Source organism: Tamandua tetradactyla, unplaced genomic scaffold, assembly GCF_023851605.1.
Source record: "Tamandua tetradactyla isolate mTamTet1 unplaced genomic scaffold, mTamTet1.pri scaffold_110_ctg1, whole genome shotgun sequence".
Lineage (NCBI taxonomy): Eukaryota > Metazoa > Chordata > Mammalia > Pilosa > Myrmecophagidae > Tamandua > Tamandua tetradactyla.
In genome coordinates, this window is record NW_027518263.1 from 294,815 (window position 1) to 317,119 (window position 22,305).

Genomic DNA, 22,305 nt, shown 5'->3' on the forward strand with positions numbered 1-22,305 from the left:
GAATTGGAAGGGCACATTGTCAGCAAATGAAATGTGATGAATCAGGTTTTATTGACATGCTGCAGCTGTGTTAGCAATAGCAGTGGGAGCATTTGGATGTTGTTTTTTGGGTGGGAGTTTCCCCAGTACTTTCTGTTAGAGATGATACATATTATAGATATGGAGTCAAAAGAGAGAAGTAGTGTGCCAGTGTAGCTGTGTTGGAGTGAACTTTTCTTATTAAATAATACCAACCATTTCTGTGACAGCAGCACTAGAAGGAGTTTATTAAATTGTGAATTTCTCTGAGATGCAGGAAGTCACAGTGACCATTGTTGGCAAGAAGGGAACGGAGAAGGTGGGGGCACTGGTGAGGCTTTTATGGGAAAAATAGTGAAGTCTGAGTTGTGCAGTTGCACTAATTATACTCATCCTTTACTAAAAATGTTTGCGAACAAATCCAATCTATTTTCCTTGGTTTTTTGCCAGATACTGCTGTCTCCAAGCCTTTTCTCTGCAGGGAAGGCTTCTGCCATTCTAGGGAACAAGGGATTTAGATGTGAGGGATGTGGAGAGTGGATATATCATAAATGAGATAATTCTGAGGATTTTTGCAATAGGCTTGGCCAAATTGTGAGAGAGAGGCACTATGACTTAAGGCAGGATGCTATGATATTTTGGTTGAATATTTGTTTAGTACTATATATTGGATACCATTGTTGTATGTGTTATTTTTGTTCTGTTATTTTAAAGGAAAAGTGAAAAGGAAGGACAGGGAAAAGAAAGGAGGATTTCTTTTTTCTTTCAAGATGTTATACTATATATGGATACACAAACATACACTTGTAACAAGAAAAACTTCCAATTAGAATTCAAGTTTTATGAGCAATTCATAAATCGACAAGATCATTGAAAGTAGAAAGAAGAAGCTCCATGGGGAAGTGGAAAAGGGAAACTTAATAGGGTAAACTGGAAACAAGCAGGGATGCAGTAATTGGTGGCATTTGGTTCCACTTCACTTAGGTGGTTGGGAGCTCTTATAAGGTGGGAGGCAATACAGAGTATATAGTACTCTATTGTACCAAAACTATCACAAAGGTTGTGTATTGAGTTTGAGAATATGTTTATTTTCCACTTTTCAGAATGCTTTACAGATCAATCAGTTTCAGAAAAATCTTTTTGGACAGGGTCCCTATGACAATACTGAGGCAGGTGGAAATTTATTTTATTAAACCCACCCCCTACACCTCACTTTTGGTCATTTTCCAGTGATAATTGAAAAAATTGAGCAAAACAGTTCAGTCCTCAACTGTCAAGCAGTTTAGGAAGCTCAGCATTCTTATTCATTGTTACTTTTCAGTTTCCTTTTTTGATTGCAGTGAGATTAGTTGGGTAGCTGTTCAATGACATTTAACACCCTTGGAGTGGAATTACTTACTCAACTGAGTGGACTACGGTGCAGCCTCTCTCTGAGTCAGGGTCTAATATTTTTATTTTTTATTTTAATGTTGGTCATTATGGATTATCCCATCTTATATTTTCATTTGATTAGTTATATTAAAAGAACCATCTCTCTTGAGGGTGAGAAGGAATTTGAACAGATCCTGAAACAGTTTGTGTAAGACATAAAAAGCATAAAGACATAAATAAGCATATTACTTTGTTCCCATATTCCATTAAACAAAGATGCTCAGTCAGAAAATAGGTCTTTCCATGTAAATGGTTAAGTCTGATGATACATGAAACACCTTAACTTGGTCCTTTAAAATATTCGGGTTAATTATCACTGGATCAGACCTTCCCACATAAATACAACATGGCTCGTGGGCAGTCCAGGTATCCAGAGTCCATCTGTTTTGTCACAAGGTTGATGCTATGCTGTCTACTTCAGCCTGGAGGGCCTGGAGAACATTGAAGGTGGTGGTAAATCTGTTTCATAATTGGATGTATTTATAACTGCTCACCTGGGGTCAGATTTCCTAGGGAGGATGTGATGTTGTGCCTGAAAGAGGGGTATCCCATATTATGGGGGTAACCTGATTGGGTGAATTAACCATCATTTGCCAGGTTAAGCCCTAATGTATGAAAGATCCTGTTAACATTTTGACTGACATCTAGGGTAGACAATATTGCAAGGTCCAGGATCCAGTCCAATTTGCAGGTAGGTAAAAATCATGCAGTTATCTGTAGCTTATAAGGGGATGCAAAATATACCAGACAATGATCAGGAGCATAATCTGATAACCATAGGGGGTGGTACAGTTTTCTATTGAAATACACAATTGTTCTCCTTCTGGCCAAACAATAATCCCCAAAACAAGGTCCTTACTTTTGGCCTGATTATTTAGACAGGTGCAACAAGAATGTGATTTACCATTTAAGTTAGCCTGGCAGGTAGCTTTCATGAGAAAATTCACTGATTTTTTTTTTTTTGGTGGGGTGCATGGTCTAGGAATTGAACCCAGGTCTCCTGCATGGAAGGTGGGCATTCTACCACTGAAACACCCATGCACCCCACCATCCCCATTGGATTTTTAAAAGCTTCTCTATGCCAGGAAGCAAAGTCAATAACTTGACACCAGATTTTACCTGTATACCTATAGATTTGGTTGATTGCTCATTCTTGAGGCCTCCAAAGCAGCAAATGTTTCCTATGCCTGCCCAAAAGTAATCTTCTTTACTGAGCTGTAAGGGTGGGGACCCTGGAACCTAAATTTCAAAATCAGCTTTTTCAAGGGGTTTTATAAACACTGACTCCATAAAGTCAACTTTACTTTGTTAAAAGTTTCTGGTCATATCTGATAGAATGACCATCATTCCAGTCAAAGACTTGGTTATATACTCAGTGTCTCCAGTACGGTCCCTCTTATAAGAAGGAATGTTCTAACTGAACCTGTGCAAATAATGATCTTGTGATAAAAATAAAAATGCTCAATGAGATTGTTTGAGTTCTTGTAGGATCAAGCAGGGAGAAAAGAATGAATGATTTATGAGTTTTAGATAGCTTTAGGGAAAAGAGAAAAGGATTCCATGTATTTAGAAAATAGACTGTGACAACATGAGCAAAAATCCAAACAAAACTAAATCATTCTTTATCAGTTCATTCAGTCCTAGGTAATCAGTTGTGGCTCTATTTGACCTTGTGTCATCAGCAATCTCATGACCCATTGGCTTCTTCAAAATTCTGGAGGTCCTGACTCAGTCCAGTGATGGGGTCTCAAAGTTACTTAAGCAATGTGAATATAGGCCTGTGTCCCAGCCCTGCTTAGTGCAGTCTTTACAATGGGTTTCTTAGGTAGTCCTTTTTGTTGAAGATAAGCACTCTGGTCTGCAGCTGATTATAAGTTAAGAAAAAACAAAAAAACATCTGTAGATGACAAAAGACTTAAAATGGCCATGTTTAAAATATTGCTGTTTTACAAAAGTGAATGATCTGGGTGGGCAATGGTGACTCAATGGCAGAGTTCTCGCCTGTTATGCTGGAGACCCAGGTTTGGCTCCTGGTGCCTGCCCCTGTTAAAAAATAAATAAATAATTGAATGAATTTTTTTAAAAAAGTAAATGATCTGATGAGAGTTCACTGAAAACATTATTTTAATAATAATTGAAATTATAACCAATAATGCTATTGTTTTCTACTATCAGGAAGTTCAGTACTGGAACAACTCATAGCCAGTACAGACCTTGATAAATCCCTAGGAACTTTATAGAATTTCTGAAGTGTTTATATTAATAACATTTTACCTACACAAACTTAACCAGCAGAAGGTTAGAAATCCTTTGTAATTTGACATTTTCTATTCAACTCATAACATCAGATAAATCTAACTCATTTCAGCACTTCACGTTTTACATGGTGAAAGAAAATATCATTTGTGATTTCCAGCAGCCCTCTTAAAAATCCTAAAGACAGTTTGAGATCAAGGGGACATCATTTAGGGTTTGATTTGGGAAAGACAGAATGTCAAAAGTTGTCAAAAGTTTGAATATTTTCTTAAAAAAGATCATGGGTCATTGTGAAACAAAATTGGGCTCCCTGTTTGATCAAAGTGACAATAAGAGATTTTAAAAATAGAGGTTAACATGATTGTAAACAAAACAAAGCAAAACAAGAGCTCTTTCAAAAGTGTGAAACCATGTTCTCTAAAACAATTAAAGATGATAAGGTCAATGTAAATCAGAAGAGATTATTCTGATAATCAAGATACAGAACCGAGATACAGAATCTCTGCCTTCTATGTGCAGATTTCTCAAGTGTCTAAGAAAAACCTGTTCCAACCTTCTAAGGATAGATCATTAATCCAAGGAAACATTGTCATTTTAACAGCTAGAAAACACAATTTTAGTTTTTCATGAAATACTGTCTGATAAGAAATCTCTTTACAATCTTATAAAACTTATCAATTCTTAGCTATCTTTGACCATGACAAAATTTATTTTCCACAAACCTTTTACAACTTTCTCTATTCATTCAGATTTTGCCCTACATGTTCTTACATTTCATTCTGCAACAACCAGTCATTTTACCTTAATAAAAGACTGTTCACTTTTTTTCTTGGCATGGACAGGCTCCAGGAATTGAACCCAGGTCTCTGGCATGGAAGGCAAGAATTCTGCCACTGAGCCACTGTTGCACTGCCCCCAAATTGCTCATGTTTTCCTTGACAGAAATAAATCCTGGATATCTTATATATTTGTTACGAAGAAAATCTTGGAAACTGTGTTCAAGCCAATATCTTACAAAATACAATTACTCTTGAAATAGAGTTTCTCAGAGTTACAATTCAGTTTGGTTAAGAACAAAGTTATATTTTTTTTTACCAATTTTAATATCTAATAGGTAAAATGCTAGCTTCTTTGATCAGTAAACCTGTATAAATTTAGGAAGAACATGCAAAAGTTAAATAAAATTGTATGCTTGTATTGTACTTAACATTGATAACTCAAAAGATACAGCTGTTTTATATTTAACTAACATTATTAAACCATCCCTTTTTGTCCAAGTTTTATCTGACTTATGTGAACCTGAAGTTTTCAAAATTGTTTGGCTTTCTTAATTTCTAGGCCATTAGTAGTATTTTTATATTAGTACTTACTTATCTTTATGCCAATTTGAATAGAGCTCTTTTAAGGAGTTTTATAAGTTAATTTGGTACTAGCATCCAGACACAGGAAAATATCATACATCAAACTCCAGACAAACACAGAGAATTATAGCTTCAATCAAATATTTTTTAGCCATGAATCAGACATAAAAACACAGAAAAATGGAAATACAAAACACACTAGTTTATATAAACTATTTTAGAGTCTTGCAGCTTCTTAGTAAACTTGGAATAACAGTTAAAATAGGCATTCCATTTGACCTGTTTAATTGGGAACCTTTTTCTTTAATGCATTTTTGAGGTGAGTAAGTTTGTCTAATTGGGGCATTCTCTGTAATGGCCATTGCAACTATGGGTTGTCCTTGGTGAGATTTTGACATTTCTTTAGATAGGCATAGCTTCCAGTCCTTTTCTTTTTTTTTTTTTTTTCTTTTTTGGTATGCTATAAGGCAAGGAACACACTTCATTATTTTTCCATGTGAGTATCCTGTTATTGCAGCACCATTTGTTGAATTTTCTTTTCTTTGTTTGTTTGTTTTTGGGGGAAGTTCATGGGCTAGGAATCAAACCCAGGTCTCTTGTATGTCAGGCAAGAATTCTACCACTGAACTACCCATGTACCCCCATTTTTTTTTCAGAAAGAGATCATTTCTATTTTATGGGAACTGTTGCAAAGCATACCAATATCACATCAAAATTATATCAACTAATTTGCAAATGTAGCATGATACTGATAAAAAAACTCCATCAAATTTATAGTTACTTGAAAAGAGATATAGATATGAAGATGATTAGCTTAGCGTTTCTTTTTTTTGGTCTTTTTTAAATCATCACAAGCAACTGGTTTTTCCTTTTTTGTGAAAAGTAACATATTTACAAAACAATACATTTCAAAGCACATTGCAACAATTAGTTGTAGAACAGATTTCAGAGCCTGGTATGGGTTACAATTCTACAGTTTTAGGTTTTTACTTCAAGCTGCTCTGATATACTGGAGATTAAAAGAAATATCATTATGATTCAGCAATCATACTGATGTGTAAACACAACCTTCTCTGGATAACTCCACCATCACTTTGATCTTTCTCACTCTTTAGGGGATTTACACTAATCCCATTCTAACTTTTTCATGTTTGAAGGGCTATTGATAATATGGGATAGGGGGATGAACTACTTGATGTTCTGAAAAGACTGGCCCCTCTGCATTTCAGAACTTATCTGGTCCAGGGACCCATCTGGAGGTTGTAGTTTTCTGATAAGTTACCTTAGTACATGGAACCTTTGTAGAATCTTATGTAACACCCTAGGTGCCCAGCACCTCACTTTTTGAACATGTAGTATGCCAGTGTACAAGAGGTGGAGAATTGAAGTTTTTAGAGTTGAAGAATCCCATCTTTATCTTGTCACCTCTTACTTTGTGCACAGGCCAAAGAGACCAGCAGTAGCAAAAGTGGAACTGTGGACTGTACCAAAAGGCTAGGGACTTGGGATTTATGATCTCATGGCTTTACTGAGCAATCACAAATTGGGCTGCATTCCATTCAGAAAATAAAAAGAATCTTCTCCGAGGAATGAGAAAAGAGTAGCTCATTTTGGGTGAAAGAAGAAGCAAGCACAAAAATGCTCTGACTAGATAAGTTCCTGTTCTACATGAGGGGGTCTTACAGAGTGGGGAGCAGATATACATTGGTTAGTATCACAGTCCACTCTGGTAATCTCCCTGTCCTGGACTGAAACTGGATTATCACCAGGTATTGTCTGTCTGCAGTCCCGTAGTGTGCATTCTATTGTTCCAATTTCTTGGAAAGCACCTGCAGTCAATTGTTTTCATCTTCTGGAAAATCCTTCCCCAGAAAGGGGTGCCTCCCAGCAATGCCCAATGAAGGAAGTCATTTTATTTACTTAACATCTACATATATATATATATGTAGAGAGAGAGAAAGGGAGAGTATGTGTATATATAATTTTGTTAAGTAAAATAAAACATTTAAATATATACATATATATGCATTCATACATACACATAAACCCACACAAACCCACACACATGCATATAGATACATGTAGATGTATGTACATACACAGTCATGCTCCATAGTTCAATGATTCCTACTGGATGTGAACTTAAAAAACATGACTCTATCAACTCTTTTCCTGGACAATTCACTAACAATCTATGAGCTTGAATTTCCTCAAAGGTAAATGAAGATACTGTCCAATTCAAGGGCCCCATATGACAATCAAGATCAGGTAATTCATTTAAAATTGCTTTACAAATTTATGTCATGGCCTAGAACTCTTTGCAGTCCCATTATATGTTGTGCGTGATTTCATCTGTTCTTTATGTGTACTCACTTGGATTTGTTCTATTTAGTGTCATTCTTTTTGGTTCTTTCCATTTTCTCCCCATTTGCCAACATAATTTTTAATGCAGTTTTACTGAGACAAATTCACACACTATACAAACCATCTGAAGTGTACAATAACTGACTCATAGTATATCATCACATAATTGTGCATACAAACCCATGATTGATTTGGGAACATTTTCATTACTCCATAAAAGAAATAAAGAGAAAAAAGAAAACCCAAATCCTCCCATACCTCTTATTCCCATACTATTGACCCATAATAATGGTGTAGTACATTTGTTACTGTTGATGAAAGAGTATTAAAATATCACTGTTAACTCTAGTCCACAGTTTACAATAGGTGCAGTTTTTTTCATTTACCCCTCTATTATTAACTCCTTGTAATAGTGTCATACATTGTTCTGTTTCATGAAAGAATTTATTATATTTGTACAGTTGATTACAGGCATTGTCCACATAAGATTCACTGTGTTATATATTCCCACGTTTTAACTTTCAACTTTTCTTTTGGTAGCATACATGACTCTAACTTCCCCTTTCCACCACATTCACAAACCATTTAGCACTGTTAATTATTCTCGAATTGATGTGCTACCATCACCTCTGCCCATTTCCAAATGTTATCAAAATCATTTAGAGTCTTCACATCATCCAGCATTATTTGCGTAAACTTAATTGCAGTGAATCATATGAGAGTTTGCTGAGAGGTGAAAAATGAATTGGTTTTCCTAAGGCATCCTGCTGTCAGGCTGCTCCCTTACTGAATCTACATGATGTTCATGTTTTATTGTCTGGCATTCAGTGTTCTCCCAAACAGACCTCATTCATCCACCATTCTCTGCCCCTGGCATGGATCTGTGACATCTAGAGGAGGCTCTTTCCTTCTCTTAAAATTCTATCTCCCTCTGCTAATTACATCTTTAAGTATCCTTCCTTCAAGTTGCCTCTTCTGATTTCTCCAGCTTTCCCACATTCTCTCCTTTCTATGAACCTTTGAAAAATATTAAACAGTTAATGAACTAATTGTTTATCTTTCAAACCAGCAGTGAGCAACTCTGGGTCAGAGCCAGGACTTATACACTTTTGTGTCTCCTCTAAACCATATACCATATTGTAGTTCTTTTACTAACCATTTGAGGGATGAGATCACATCTACTTTCAGAAAGTGTGTATCCAAATACTGGAAATGCTATTTATTTTATAATCTGCCATTGACTAATTTTTCATTGAGAAAAATTTGTGTTCTTTCAAATAATTTTTGAGACTCTTATCCACTTATATTTGTACTACATGATGTCCATGTTCAGCAAAAACAGGTGTGGCCCAAATCTCTGCACTTTTAACAAGCTCCGCAGATGACCTGAATGTACACTAAAGTTGGAGAACCACTTCCACACACTCATTGGGTCCTGATGTGAAGGATGTTAATGAGAGTACTAATTATACTTCAGATATTTAGCAAACACTAAAATTTGATTTTTAATTGACATGATATTATATGGTAATTTATTTAAAATATACCCATATATCCCATTAAAGTGAACTTGTGTTAAAAAGAATTCCTGCCTGAGGCAAGATCCCCTGATGAATGTTAAAACTAGCAGGCAAAATTTTAAGGAAAAACAGGATATTTGCAGTCTCAAAGTATCTCTCCCCAAATGTTTATTAATCAACTGTGCTGCTTTTAACAAATCACAAATTATTTCATACTCTTTTGACTAAGAGGTAGAATTTAATTCCTTCCCATTGAATGTGAACTGGACTTAGGGGCTGTCTTTGAATACATGGAACATAGGGAAAATTTTTATCTTTATAGTAGAGAAACACAGCAAATAACACTTTAACCAAAGGAGGCTGACACCAAAAGTGATGTCATGTGGATACCATGTACCCCATGGTTTGATGCAATATGAAGGCACATCAGCTGTACAGTATCTTTCCTCAGTCTAATCAAGAGAAGAGAAGGCAAACCGAATTTAGGGATGTTCTACAGAATACACAGGCACTGCTCTTCAAAATGTCAAGGGTCATGAAAAATAAGGAAAGATCAAGTTACTGTCATAGATTGGAGGAGACTCAGAAGACGTGACAACTAAATACAATATGAGATTGTGTACTGGGTTCTTGAGCAGAAAAAGGTCATCAGTGGAAAAGACTGGGGAGATCTGAATAAATTGGCAGGAATTAATAGTATTGTACCAATGTTAATTTCCTAGTTTTAGTCATTGTATCATGGCTATGTGATGTTAACATTAGGGGAAGCTGGGTGAAGAGTAAATGGCCAAGTGCTTTTTATGTTATCTTTACATATGTTCTGTATGTAAATCCAAAATTTTTCTCCCCCAAAAACTTCTTTTTAAAGAACATGATAAAAAAATGCCTGCTTGAAAGGCTTCACTTTTTATCACAAACCATGCTGGAGGCCAGCCTGCTTCCACCAGGCAAGTGAAAGGTACTCCTGAGATGCAGGTGCTCTGCTGTACAGTACTTGTGGGTATCCACACGGGAAGTTAATGCAGAGTGTATCTGAAAGCCCTGCAGAGGGTAAGTGACAACTGGTGATGTTTGCTTCATGTGTCTTAAACACCTGCTTCCCTATTTTAAGGAACATAAGATGATATAACCCATGAGGCTAAAAGTAACAAATGTGAATCAAGGGACAGTAATCCATTCCAGTTAAAATGCCCAATATGAAAGAAGTATTCAGAAAGAACAAAAAAAGAATCATTGTGTTAAGGTGCCCATCATTCTCATTGTCCATCTCCCGATGCTGGCAGTCATAATGTAGATGGGAAAGGAAGGTATCTTATGATTTTTGTCAAAGTTTTAGAGCTATCTGAAGTTTTGTTATTCTGTTTCACAGAAATTTTCCTAGCTTTACTCCATTCTCCATTCAAGAAACTTTGAATGTTGTCTGAGGAGAAAAAATGTAAAAAACTATTTATCTTCTCTGACTCTATTAGTAGAGTTTTAGTAAATCACTTGCACCTCAATAACATGACTAGCAAACATAGTATACACTCATATAGGGATCAGGTGAATTTTACTTTGTTACTATTTTCTCTGATTTTTGGTTAATATAGAAACCCTTTGGTCACAACTATGTATAAGGTAATGATGACTCTTTTAGCACCTAAATTACATTCTAAATTAATGGTCTGCATATATGGAAATGTCATTGCTTTCTAAGAGTTTCTTTCTACTTTCATAATACTCCTGTGCTAGTAAGCGTGCTCATATCTTTCTCTGAGATATTTTGGACTACAAAGGGAGGAATAAAATATGTATTTGGAGGAAAATGTCAATGCCTTCATGTAGAATTATTAGCCTTGGATTTAAGAACTGCAGGCCATAGAATTATAACTAAAGGGGTCAGACAGAGTGAAAGAGCCTCTCAGTCTACCCAGTCACCATAGGAATTCATTTTCTGGTATTTCTTCACAAATGATCATTTATTGCCTACTTTAAATATTTGTAGTGACAGGGGTACATTGTTTTTTTTCTGTATGCTGTATGGTGGGGATCACATTTCATTTTTTTTTTGATGTGAGTATCCTATTATTCCAGCACCATTTGTTGAATTTTTGTTTGTTTTTTCCTTCTTTTGTTTGCTTGCTTGTTTTTGGGAAGTGCATGGGCTGGGAATCAAACCTGGGTCTCCTGCATGATGGGCAAAAATTCTATCTCTGAACTACCCTTACACTCTGCTTTTTTTTAAGGCATATTCCATCATCAGTTGAATTTTGGGTAAATATAAATATGTGATTTCTATCATCCTTGAAATTCCATCTCTTGGTTCAATTTTCTCTGAAGTTTCTTAGAACATGTTCTCTTTCTCTTTTACATTACAATGCTTTACATTTGAAGGGAACTGTCATACCTACCCAAAGTTGAATGTTTTTGAAACTCACTATCTCCAGTTCCTTCAAACAATTCCTCCTATAACATGGTTTCCAGAAACATGAATGTTTAATTATAATCCTCTCAAAATGTGCTATCAAGAACTGAATTATTAATGTGAATAATTACAGTGATGCAATGTGTTTGTGCATATCACACTTGGAAGATATATACACACACTCTCTTAGAGGGTGTGAATAAGACTTCTAAGGCATGCTATAGATGACTGTATTAAGATAATTGATCTTAATTTGTGACATAATTCTGCAGAGTGGTTTAAACAATTAATCTCCTTTTGAACCATTTTTCAGCAATATCCCTGTATTATGCAACAATGTGGCGCTATAAGGAGTCCTCATAAGTTTGTCTTACTCTTTTTCTCAAAGTCAGTTTCAGGTCATTAGTGTAATGATATTTGGTATACTCACAACTAAAATAAGCTCTATGAGATTTTGAACCTCAAGTGCCTAGCAGAATGCTGGCAGATAGTAGGTATTTACTAACAGCTAGAAACTTACTTCTTCCTTAATGTCTCTGCTGGGAGTGAAAATATCATTTATTCCTTAATTTCCCACAGTCTACTGAAGCAAATGAGAGGCTAGAGCATATGTGTGCATTGCTCTCTGGTTCTGGCATTCAACTGGGCTTTGGCTCTGAAGCTCACTGAATTGGTTTCATATATGGCTGTGCCCAAGTTTCTCCACACAATGTGCTATCTGTTCCATTGGCTCTGTCAATTTTACATAGCCATGTCTCCCTCAAAACCCGCTGAATACTTTTACCTGTGCAAACAGTATCTATTTTATCATTTCACTATTTCAATTACATTAAAAGCACATACAGTAAGGTTAAAAATGATCACTATGTCACTCCAACTTTCTCCCATCTTCAGAAGGTTAATTGAAAGGTGGCCATCTTGGTGATGTTTAGACAAATGAGGATAATTTTGTGTTCTCCAGCTCTTTGAGAGGTTAATTGCTTAGATGTAAGAAGCCTTGAAGGACAAAGAAGGAATAAATCAGAAGCAGGACTATAATCTGATAATGTAATTTTGTATATACATGGACAACTCAAACAAATAAACCCCTAATTAGGTAAACTCATGGATACTGCCAGTTTACCCATATCAGCCTCCCCAAACCTCTGTACTTCATCCAGAAGTCTCTGAGGGGAGAGGGAGGATTACAGCTGTGCAGAAGTAAAGTGGGGCTCAAAGGGGTGGTGGGGGAGGTGCTTGCATAATGGAATTTCACTACCTTTTAGGAACACCTCTAAGTAGATGTAGAATTTTTACCTCTTGATCAGAGGATTGATTCCTTCACTCCTCCTCAAATACAAGAGCTCTTCTTTTCTTCAGGAGCCATCATTTCCAGCATCTAGAGAGAAGTCAACAACTTGAAAAATATTGCTACGAAGATTAGAGTAGAACAACAGTGCCTGTTGTGGGAGAGGGTGCTGAGAGTAGTGGATCTCTGTGGTTTTTATCCTTCACCAGTTTTATCATACACCTCGGTTGTAGGCAGTAGAAAGCCTTGGAGTCCAGATAGGGTGAAATGACTGATTCTAACAAGGTATGTATAATGTAGTTGTTCTAGTTTGCTAACTGCCAGAATGCAACACACCAGAGATGGACTGGCTTTTAATAAAAGGGGATTTATTTTGTTAGTTCTTCAGAGGAAAGGCAGCTAACTTTCAACTGAGGTTCTTTCTTACAGGGAAAGGCATAGGGCAATCTCTGTTGGTCTTCTCTCCAGGCCTCTGGGTTCCAACAACTTTCCCAGGGTGATTCCTTTCTGCATCCAATGGCCTGGGCTGAGCTATGAGTGCTGAGATGGGTATGCTGAGCTGCTTGGCTGTGCTACATTGAGTTCCCATTTAAGCACCAGCGAGTTAATCAAGCATCATTCCCTGCAGCAGGCATGCTCTTAGCCAACGAGATGTCAGACAGATGAGGTTCCATGCCATTGGTTCATGTCCACAGAATAGAATAAGCACCTTCACCTAGCCAAGTTGATTCTTGAATCTAACTACACAGTAGTAAACTTTTTTTCTTTTTTATCAAAGTAACATGCACATAATATAAAGAAGTAATCATTACACAAGGGTTTATATAGGAATAATAATGCATAACCCCACCATTCCACTTCTAGCCCAGGTTTTAAGCATTCTAAATATATGTTTTATCAGCATTATGTATATCTCAGTTTTACACTATTTATTATCCTGCTACAAAAGGTGAGTGGCTAGTTTATTTATATTTTTTTTCTTTAATCTCCATTCCAGTAATTTGTTGTTATTTTTAGGTCTGGTTCTTTCCTAAATGGCTTTTTTTCTTGCTAAGAAATAAATATATACATTTCACCATAATCCTATGCCTTCCATTTTTATTGTTCTATTCCAATGTTGGAATCCATTTTATTTTCATAAGCCATTTTGAGGGATTCACTGGCTTTCTGTGGACTAATTTAAACTCTTTGCTTTCTAAAACTGACATGCTGCTGTTATTTAAGATTTATCTCACTGGCTACTGGGTTAACACCATATCATCTTTCTTTGTTTTCACCTTATTTGGATGGGTACAGGAAGACTTTCTTTGTTTTGTCCTTAATTAGCTTAGTCTCTCAATAATTTCTACGATATGTAGGAGATAATTGTCTCATTTGAATATATGCCTGATTTTTAATGTTTGCCCTATATTGCTAATAGAAATTTAGTTTTGAACAGTTGTGTACATTTAGCCTCTTTCTTCCAGGATTAAATATAAGAACAACTGTTTGCCCTGATTATTGATCTTTTGTGGAGAACCTATGCTGAATGTACTCAGGACTTTTTTTTCCTTTAGAAACTTTCAGTGTTGTTTTATTCTGTTTTGAACTTTCACAATGATAATCAGTATAAGTCATTTTTCATTCATTTGGCTTGGGTACTCAGCCGATTATTATTATTTTTTAGAGCAAGCAGGTGGAAAGTTTATTAAGTACACATGTGAGAAGACATGGTCACTCTTACAAGGAAAGAGATGAAAGGGCAGCGGCCCCAGCACTGTGGGACAATCTGCTTTTATTGCTTGGCTTTACTTACCCCCCTCCTCCATCTTGTTGGGGTTCTTTCTCCTACCCTCTTTTCTCTCCAGGGTGGTGTCTGGTGGTAGATAGTGCATTTGGTAGGTCAGCTACCACTGGGTGTTTGCATAGGTGGATAGTCCAAGACAGGTTTTCTGTGCAGGACAGGCCCTCCTGACCTTGATTAACCATCCTTGCTCAAGGGCTTCTTTTCATGGTATCTTCTCTCCCCTCCTAGGTCCCTGCTCTAGCCTGCCTTAACTTCCCCCTCAGGGAGTTCTAGCCCCTTACCCTTAAGGGTTATTGTGGGATGAGGGTCTGTCTTCTGTAGCTGGTTCCTGCTTGTCAGGGGATAGATAAAGGCCCTACTGATGGGCCATAGCACCTTCTGGCTATTTTGTTTAGGTTGAGGGTGGGGGAGTCTGGAGGAGTATTTGGAACAATAGCCAATTAATTTTTTTTCTTTCTATTATTTATTTAATAATTTAATCGCTTCTGTTTTCACCATTCTCTCATTCTCTTGATCAGTACTGGACCTTTTCAGTTGACTGTGTGTGTGTGTTTGTATTTATGCACGTTTTGAAATACTAATACATGACAGGCACTGTTCTAACCTGTATTAACTCATTTCATTTTTTCAACAATTCCACGAGGGTGGTACTAATAATATCTCAATTTGTAAAGTAACAAAAATCTAGCCACAAATTGATAAAGAGAAGGTTCTAGGTTCTAGCTATTAAGTTGCAGACAGTATTCTAACCTAGGTAATCTGACCCCATGACCTGTTCTTTCAGCACTTCAGTGTACAACATCCTCACACACCTAACATCTTTGTCCTTCTTATCTATGTTCTGAGACATTCCCTCTATTTTATCTCATAGTCTAATTTATCTTAATTTAACAATGATATTTTCATTGCCATGGATTTGTTATTCTTTACCCAGTGAATACTTTTTCACAGTGTCCTGTTTTTATTTTATGGGTATAGAAGACTCTCAGATATCTGAGAATCCAAAGTAAAGGCACTTTTAAAAATGCTTTCTCTTATGTTCCCTGAATCATCAGTTCCTTCTGAGATTAGTTCTGTTTGTTTATCTTGGCCTTTGTCTTTTATTTTACTGTTCTATCTTATCATTGCCATCTATACTTAACAATGTAGAGCTAGACTGATCTTTCAGGAAAGCTAGTGTGGGTTTTCTCTCATCTTATCAATGGAAATCTCTTTTCCCATTAGGTTTCTCCCATAAAATCCAAAGATAGGCATTCTTTGTTATTAACCTTATTTTCTGGCAGGTCCCATGTTACTTACAGATACAGAACTGACCCATGTGGTGGAGTATTGCCCAAGTGTAAGAATAAGGCCAATGCCCAGGCAGCTGGTTATTTATTTATTTACCTTTTTTTTTTTTTTGCATGGGCAAGCACCAGGAATCGAACCCAGGTCTCCAGGATGGCAGGCGAGAATTCTCCCACTGAGCCACCATTGTACCACTCTTTATTTGCTTTTATTTTTTTAAAAAAAAGAGCCACATCTGTTCTATGTGGCTGGGTTATCACTGGGCTGCCATGTCTGTGTACACAGGGTTTGTGTTCAGGTGAACACAGTTGGTTTGCCACTGAATCTGCTTTCAGCCTCACCTCTCATCCTCCCTGACCTCCACACCTCTTCCTTCAGGCCCACAGCTGCCCAGATGCTGTCTCACATGCTCATGCTCTGCTACAGCCTCTCTGGCAGCCTGGCCACTCATGTCCATCTGTATCAGACTCCGAGCAATTTGTGGAAGTTCCCAGGCTGCTGCTGTCCTCCCTTCTATTCTCTTTGATGTTACATGACTATTCCCCTTATTTATTCCTTACTGTCCTTTCAGTTAGGTGTCAGGAATGAGAAGAAACCAAAGTCAAATGGCCTTAGAGAGCTCCCCCTGACCCAGGAGCACCTAGTTCTGGTTGCTTTCCTACCTTGTCCAGGAAACAGATTCCCTCATCCTGTGTGCCAGTAAATCAATATATTGTGTAAACAGATCTGCTAAATGTATTTGTTTTGCTTTGTTTCCCGCCTTATGCATCAAATAATAATAAGCTTCCCTTAGATTATTGAAGGTGTTTGCCACCTTCCTCCCCTGTGACCCTTAGCAGCTCATGCACTCATTCAAAATAAAGCCCTGGCTTCTTAGTCTATGATGTAAGAGCTCTTATCGTCTTGAGCCCCCTTATCTCCTTCCTTCCCAGCCTTCATAGTGCATTGCCTGCTTTGAAATGGAGGCTCTAATAATACTATTCATGCATTTGGGGCCTCTGTGCCTCTTCCTCCTCCTCCCCCTCCTCCCTCCTCCCATCTTTCCCCTTCTCCTCTCTCCTTCCTCCATCCTACAATGTGCCATATCCCTACTCCTTTCTTCTTCAGCAGACTAACAGTCCTCATCCTTTAAAGACTCAAGAAGCATATTACATTCCAGAAATCTCTCCTAGACTACCACATGCTGTGTTTCCAAAACACACTCTCCCCGTTTTTGGCTCTCTTCCTCTCTCTATACTCTCTATTTCACAATCTAAATCTTTCACAACATTTACCACATTTCATTTTCTGTATGTTGGGGCCACATTTCATTATTTTTTCCATGTGAGTATCTGTTATTGCAACACCATTTGTTGAATTTGTTTTTCTGTTTGTTTGTTTGTTTTTTGCATGGGTAGGCTCTGGGATTTGAACCCAGGTCTCCAGCATGGCAGGCAAGAATTCTGCCAATGGGCTACTGTTGCACCAACCTTTGATTGTTTTTTGTTGTTTTGCTTGTTAGTTTTTTGTGAAGTGCATGGACCAGGAATCGAACCCAGGTCTCCTGCATGGTAGGCAAGAATTCTACCACTGAACTACCCTTGTACCCTTACCACATTTTGTTTTAATTTATTTCTGTATTTATTTGTAGGCTCCTTGTTGTGCCAATAGCAAGAACACACTGTATCAGTTGAGGTTACATTTGGCTACAAGAAACAGAACCTGAGTTTAACCAAATAGGAGTTGATTTTTCTCAAGAAAGTCTGAAGGTATGCTCCCAGGGATAGGCAGTTTCCCTTATGTGATTAATGTCCCTGTACTTCTCTTTTATCTCTGCAGTCTGCAGTGTATGGTTTTCCTTCTAACTCTTGTCATTTTCTGGTCTCAAGATGCCTGCTCCAGATCTATCTTGTTTCTTCCCTCTAGACCAGAGCTAAAATTAGGAAAGAAGTGGAGAGATGCAGCATAAATATCTGGAAAGTAATAATTCCCAGAATTCCAGGACATGTTTCTATCTATATCACACTGGAAAGAATTGAGTCACATGGTCACCTCTGGCTGTGAGAAAGTCTAGAAGGATGTTTGTTTTAACTAAGCTCATTGCCACCTCAAATAACATCTGGGTTCTTTCTCTTAGTAAGGAAGAAGGGACAAATGGATATTAGGGATGAACTAGCAGTGACTAACACAGCTGTTCTTATTTTCATACCTTCTTTGTTTAGCACAGTACCTGGCGTGTAGTAGATATTTGCTAAATATTTGTAGAAAAAGACATTGAATTTAAGATATGAAAGGCACTTCACTTTTAGGAGAAGAAAGTTGGGCTCCAGAGAATTTAAGTGATCTCATTAAGATCCACAGTTTTGGATATGGAAGAACTTTGAGAAGTTCTAGAAAGAAAGTCAAAGCTGGGCCTCTATCTCCATTCCTGCAGAATTCATCCAGTTGGATAAATGGAAATAATGAATCATGTGATCTTGTGTAGTTGGAGTTTAAGATTCTTAGCCCTGGGTCTCAGCAATTTATGGGCAGACTCATGTGACTCCTATTTGCTGAAACCAAATCATTTAGTCTCCCACTGAAGTGTGTCTAGCTCCCTTCATGGTGGTCCTTGATTATTTCTAGCCAATAATACAGAATGGAATTTCAATTTCTAAAGGAAAATAAAAACAAATTACTGTAAACCTTAACAGGGAGAATAAGGTGATGGCCTCACCATTCCACTTCCTCAAATGGCTTATTTGATTTTGCTTAATTGTTGGTGAAATTTTCTCAAATTGGCAATTATAATCTAGGGCTGATTGCTTACCCAGGTAATTTACAGATTTCTCATTTGGCAAGAATGCTTCATAACACTTCTCAAGAAGTCTGGTTGTATCATCCTTCAGCTGAATTCTCCCTTGCTTTGGTATATAGCCTTTCTCCAAAGGTGTTATTACTTTGGTCCAGAGTAAGTTTGGATGCTAATTCTATTAGCTGCATGTTTCAGATGAAATCAAATGATTGTTTTTATAATTTAATTTAAATCATTTAGGGCCCCAGCTGAATTGATTAGGCATTCCCCAAGGCAAGAAAAATAATCAAGTAAAGATGGATATTTATCAAAATTAGCTGCAGTGTATCAACAATAAGATTTTTTTTGGTACTGGCAAGGGATCTTAGAGGTTGCTACTATGCTGTCTCTCTCTGCCTTCTGTCTTCTACTACAGAGTCTCTACTCACCTCTTGTCAGCTTAGTCTGAAATCAAAGTTTAATTATCCTTATTTGCTCTTCTGCTGTGCATTAAGATCGAGTTTATCCAGCAGTCCAGCTGTTTTGAAGATAATTAGTAGAGAATTCAACCTGATGAAAAGTAATCTTTCTTGGCAACAAGCCAGACACTGAAGATATATCCTCCAAAGATACCAAATTCTACATCATTTGAAGAACCTATCTCAAATCAAATACTGTGCATTATGCTATCAATTTTTTTGGCACAAACATGAGTGGTAGAAAGTATCTTGCAAATAATGTTAATGTTTGCTTTGTTTAATTATTCACTCATTAAACATTCAAGGGGCACCTATTAGGATCTTGGCACCACTTTAATCACCTTGAATGACATTATGGACAAGACCTGCATACCTTCAGGAAGCTTACTGGTTGGGAGGGATGATACTTCCATGGCTTCTTTCCTACAATCTTGTTTTGGTGAATGTTTTATTAATTTTCCACCAAATTGGCCAGCTGGCTCTGAGACTGTGTAGGAAGCAACGTGGTCAGGTCTCTTTCATGTCTCCTAGTAGTGTCACATGTCCTTCTGCACACGGTGCCATAGCTTGCAGGGATACTAGCCAAGCCCCAAATGATGTCTAATCCTATAGATGCAAGAGCTGAATGACAATGAATGTTAATTACCAGTACCCAATTATAGCACTCATTTTATATGGAATACATTTATTGCTGCTCATTGTCCAACCTTCTCCCACTTTCTTGGAGACTAAAAGTTCATGCTTTCTGCCACCTCCCAAGAAGAGGAAGTAGAGAAAAAAAAGAACCTGATCTTCCTATTGAACTTCACGTTCTTGAATATTTAGGTCTGCTAACACTGCTTTCGATAAATGATGCTTTTCTTCTGCTTTTGATTGAAGAACACTAGAAATCAGTCAGGGAGCAGGTGCTGCATTGTATTAGATTAATGCTGATTGAATTCTTACACAGCCAGCTGATTGAAGCACGTGTTCTGCAAGCTTATGAATCTACAAACCCTAGGTTGCTACCAGGAGAATATTTTGCCATACCATGTCCTTTAATCAACACCCTCAAATCTGTCAATAATGTCAACCAGAGCTTAGATTCCTTGACCTGCTCTGGAATAGTCAGATAGCCTGGTCACAAGCACAGAAATGGATTTCCAGAAGGAAGAGGAGGGTTGGTTTCAAATGCTGTTTCCTTCTCATGCTGAGTAGGTGAACTCTTAATTTGTGGAAATCATCAGATGTTAACCAGACTAGATAATGATGCAGGACAGATGTGTGCCTTTTATTCTATACACCCTGATTTGCTACCAGGATGTGAAAATGAGTTGGCATCAAAATGCTTGAGCCTCCCCTGGGAGGGCAGCAGGTGCTGTCACTGGGATGGGCTGGCCCCAGGCATGTGGCAGACACTGAATGACAGTTATCCTACATTTTAGAAATGTGGTTTATGTAAGCTGTATGGCACTTTGTGGCCATCTTCCTGGGAAGAAAATGGAGTTTGTTGCTAGGAGAAATAACACTGGGGTAAACACAATTGAAAATAAGAGCTTGCACAATCATCTGAAAACCAACAGATCACTTCTCCAAAAGGACTTTGATTTGGCCCAAACAACTCCTGATAGGCTAATGGCCTATTCTGGCTGGAAACAGCAGCACATGGGAAGAAGATCAGAAGGTATCAGCAGTAAGCTAAAATGTCTTACAGCCACTGAATGCATACTGGTCCCCTCCCTCCCTCCCTCCCTCCCTTCCTTTCTTCCTTCCTCCCTCCCTTCCTTCTTTCTTTCCCTTCTTCCTTAATATATCCAGGTATTTTCCATCAATTATATATTGGATAACACATAAAATCATCTTGACAGAAAAGAAGAAACTATCTGTGCCTCAGCTTCCTCATATTTTAATAAGGATTGTCATGGGGCTAAAATAACTAATGTTCTGGAGAATGTCTGCAACCTAATATGAACTATATAAATCTTTGCTCTAATTATTACTCTCTCTATTGAGTAATAGAAATAGAGTAATAGAAAGTCTCTCTATTGCCTATTTCCCAGGCTATCTTTATACAAATGAACTTTCTGTACAGAAGGCGCATGAGTTCTTAAGATGTTTCCTTTTAAATTCACAGTTGCTTCCCAGTTAAGTCTTACGGTGAAGTTCAAAATCCTCCTAGCAAAGAACTGAGATGATGCTAACCTAGTACCACTCCAATGCCAAGGCCCTTGTCTGTCTTGTTTTATGCAATAAACCAGACTATCACTCTGCCTGGTGTACACATGCACACACACACATCATGCCCACAGAAACATTTGGATGGATGATTGTGTAGATGCATGCACAACCAGTATAAAAGAATTGTTTGTTCCACTAACCATTTCATTTTTCTGCCATTGCCTCAACTACTGGCATTGATATTTAACATGAAAGGGAGAAGTAAGCAGTCACTTCATGTAATAAGCTCTCTTTACTTTCCTTTTACACTCTCCAACACTTTATGTTATTACATTTCTGGGCATGGGGATATTTCAATGTAGTGTCTAAACCAGTGGTTTCCAAAAATTGCTCCCCAGCCCAGCTGCATCAGCATCACCTGGGAACTAGTTAGAAATGCAAGTCTTATGGTTCTTTTTTGGACTTACTGACTCAGAACTACCGGAAGTGAGTTTTAAACAAGTCCACCAAATGATTCTTTTTTGTGTTTGTTTTTACTGACTGTAAGTTTGAAAATTTAATGCTTACCTCCATATTATTCGATGCATCCTGAAGTTTTAGAACCACTGATCTAAATTAAATCTAAACCCACATATTAATGGATATTCTGAGTCCTGGGCCAGTGTGACCCACGGTTGTTGTATATAAGGTTCTGGAAACTTGGTTAGAATTTTTCTTCTATATATACCTGTTCTATGTTTCAGAGTAAGTCATTTTCCCTCTGGATGAGGCATTAACACTCCCATTTTTTTTCTGAAAATGTTTGTTTAAAGTACTCTGCAAATTTTAATGCTTTCCTAACTTCCTAATAAAGTTAGCTTGGCAAAATGAATTTGCTCCATTTCTATGGTAAATTTCACACATCTTATCACCTGAGATAAATTCTGTTAATCAACCTATTACAGAAAAATAAATGGAACCAGAGAGGTACGACCACTTGCAGAGGGTAACACAGGTAAGTGAGCAGCAGCAGGAATGTATGAAAGCCAATGGCATTCTGACTGAGACAGTGCTCTTAAATCTCATGAATACTGTTCTCCATATCACACAGCACCTGACTGTTAAATAATAAACTGAACCAATGAATTAGGTTGTATGTATTTTTCTCTCCTTCAATAGGAATGGAATTGCTTTGGAATCACAATTCTATCAATACAAGTAGC

The 22,305-nt window shown here is 37.4% G+C and overlaps 1 protein-coding gene across 18 annotated transcripts in view; it reads right to left on the minus strand.

Moving 5' to 3' along the window:
* Window positions 1–2,123: 2,123 nt before the first annotated feature.
* Window positions 2,124–22,305, minus strand: part of LOC143673080 (putative calcium-binding mitochondrial carrier K02F3.2) — a 151,308-nt gene continuing 131,126 nt past the window's right edge. For 11 of the 18 annotated variants that reach the window (XR_013170170.1, XR_013170180.1, XR_013170168.1 and 8 more), the window contains 3 exons: window positions 12,651–12,732; window positions 12,198–12,350; window positions 2,124–3,492 (listed from right to left, as the gene is read on the minus strand). Coding sequence is in view for 4 of the 18 variants with exons in the window: in XM_077147451.1 (XP_077003566.1) it covers window positions 3,432–3,492 (61 nt within the window). In the remaining 14 variants the exon portion in view is untranslated. Of the gene's footprint in view, window positions 3,493–12,197; window positions 12,351–12,650; window positions 12,733–14,099; window positions 17,628–22,305 lie in introns of those variants that run through there. The other 7 variants (XR_013170176.1, XM_077147448.1, XR_013170175.1 and 4 more) reach the window with 4 other exon arrangements.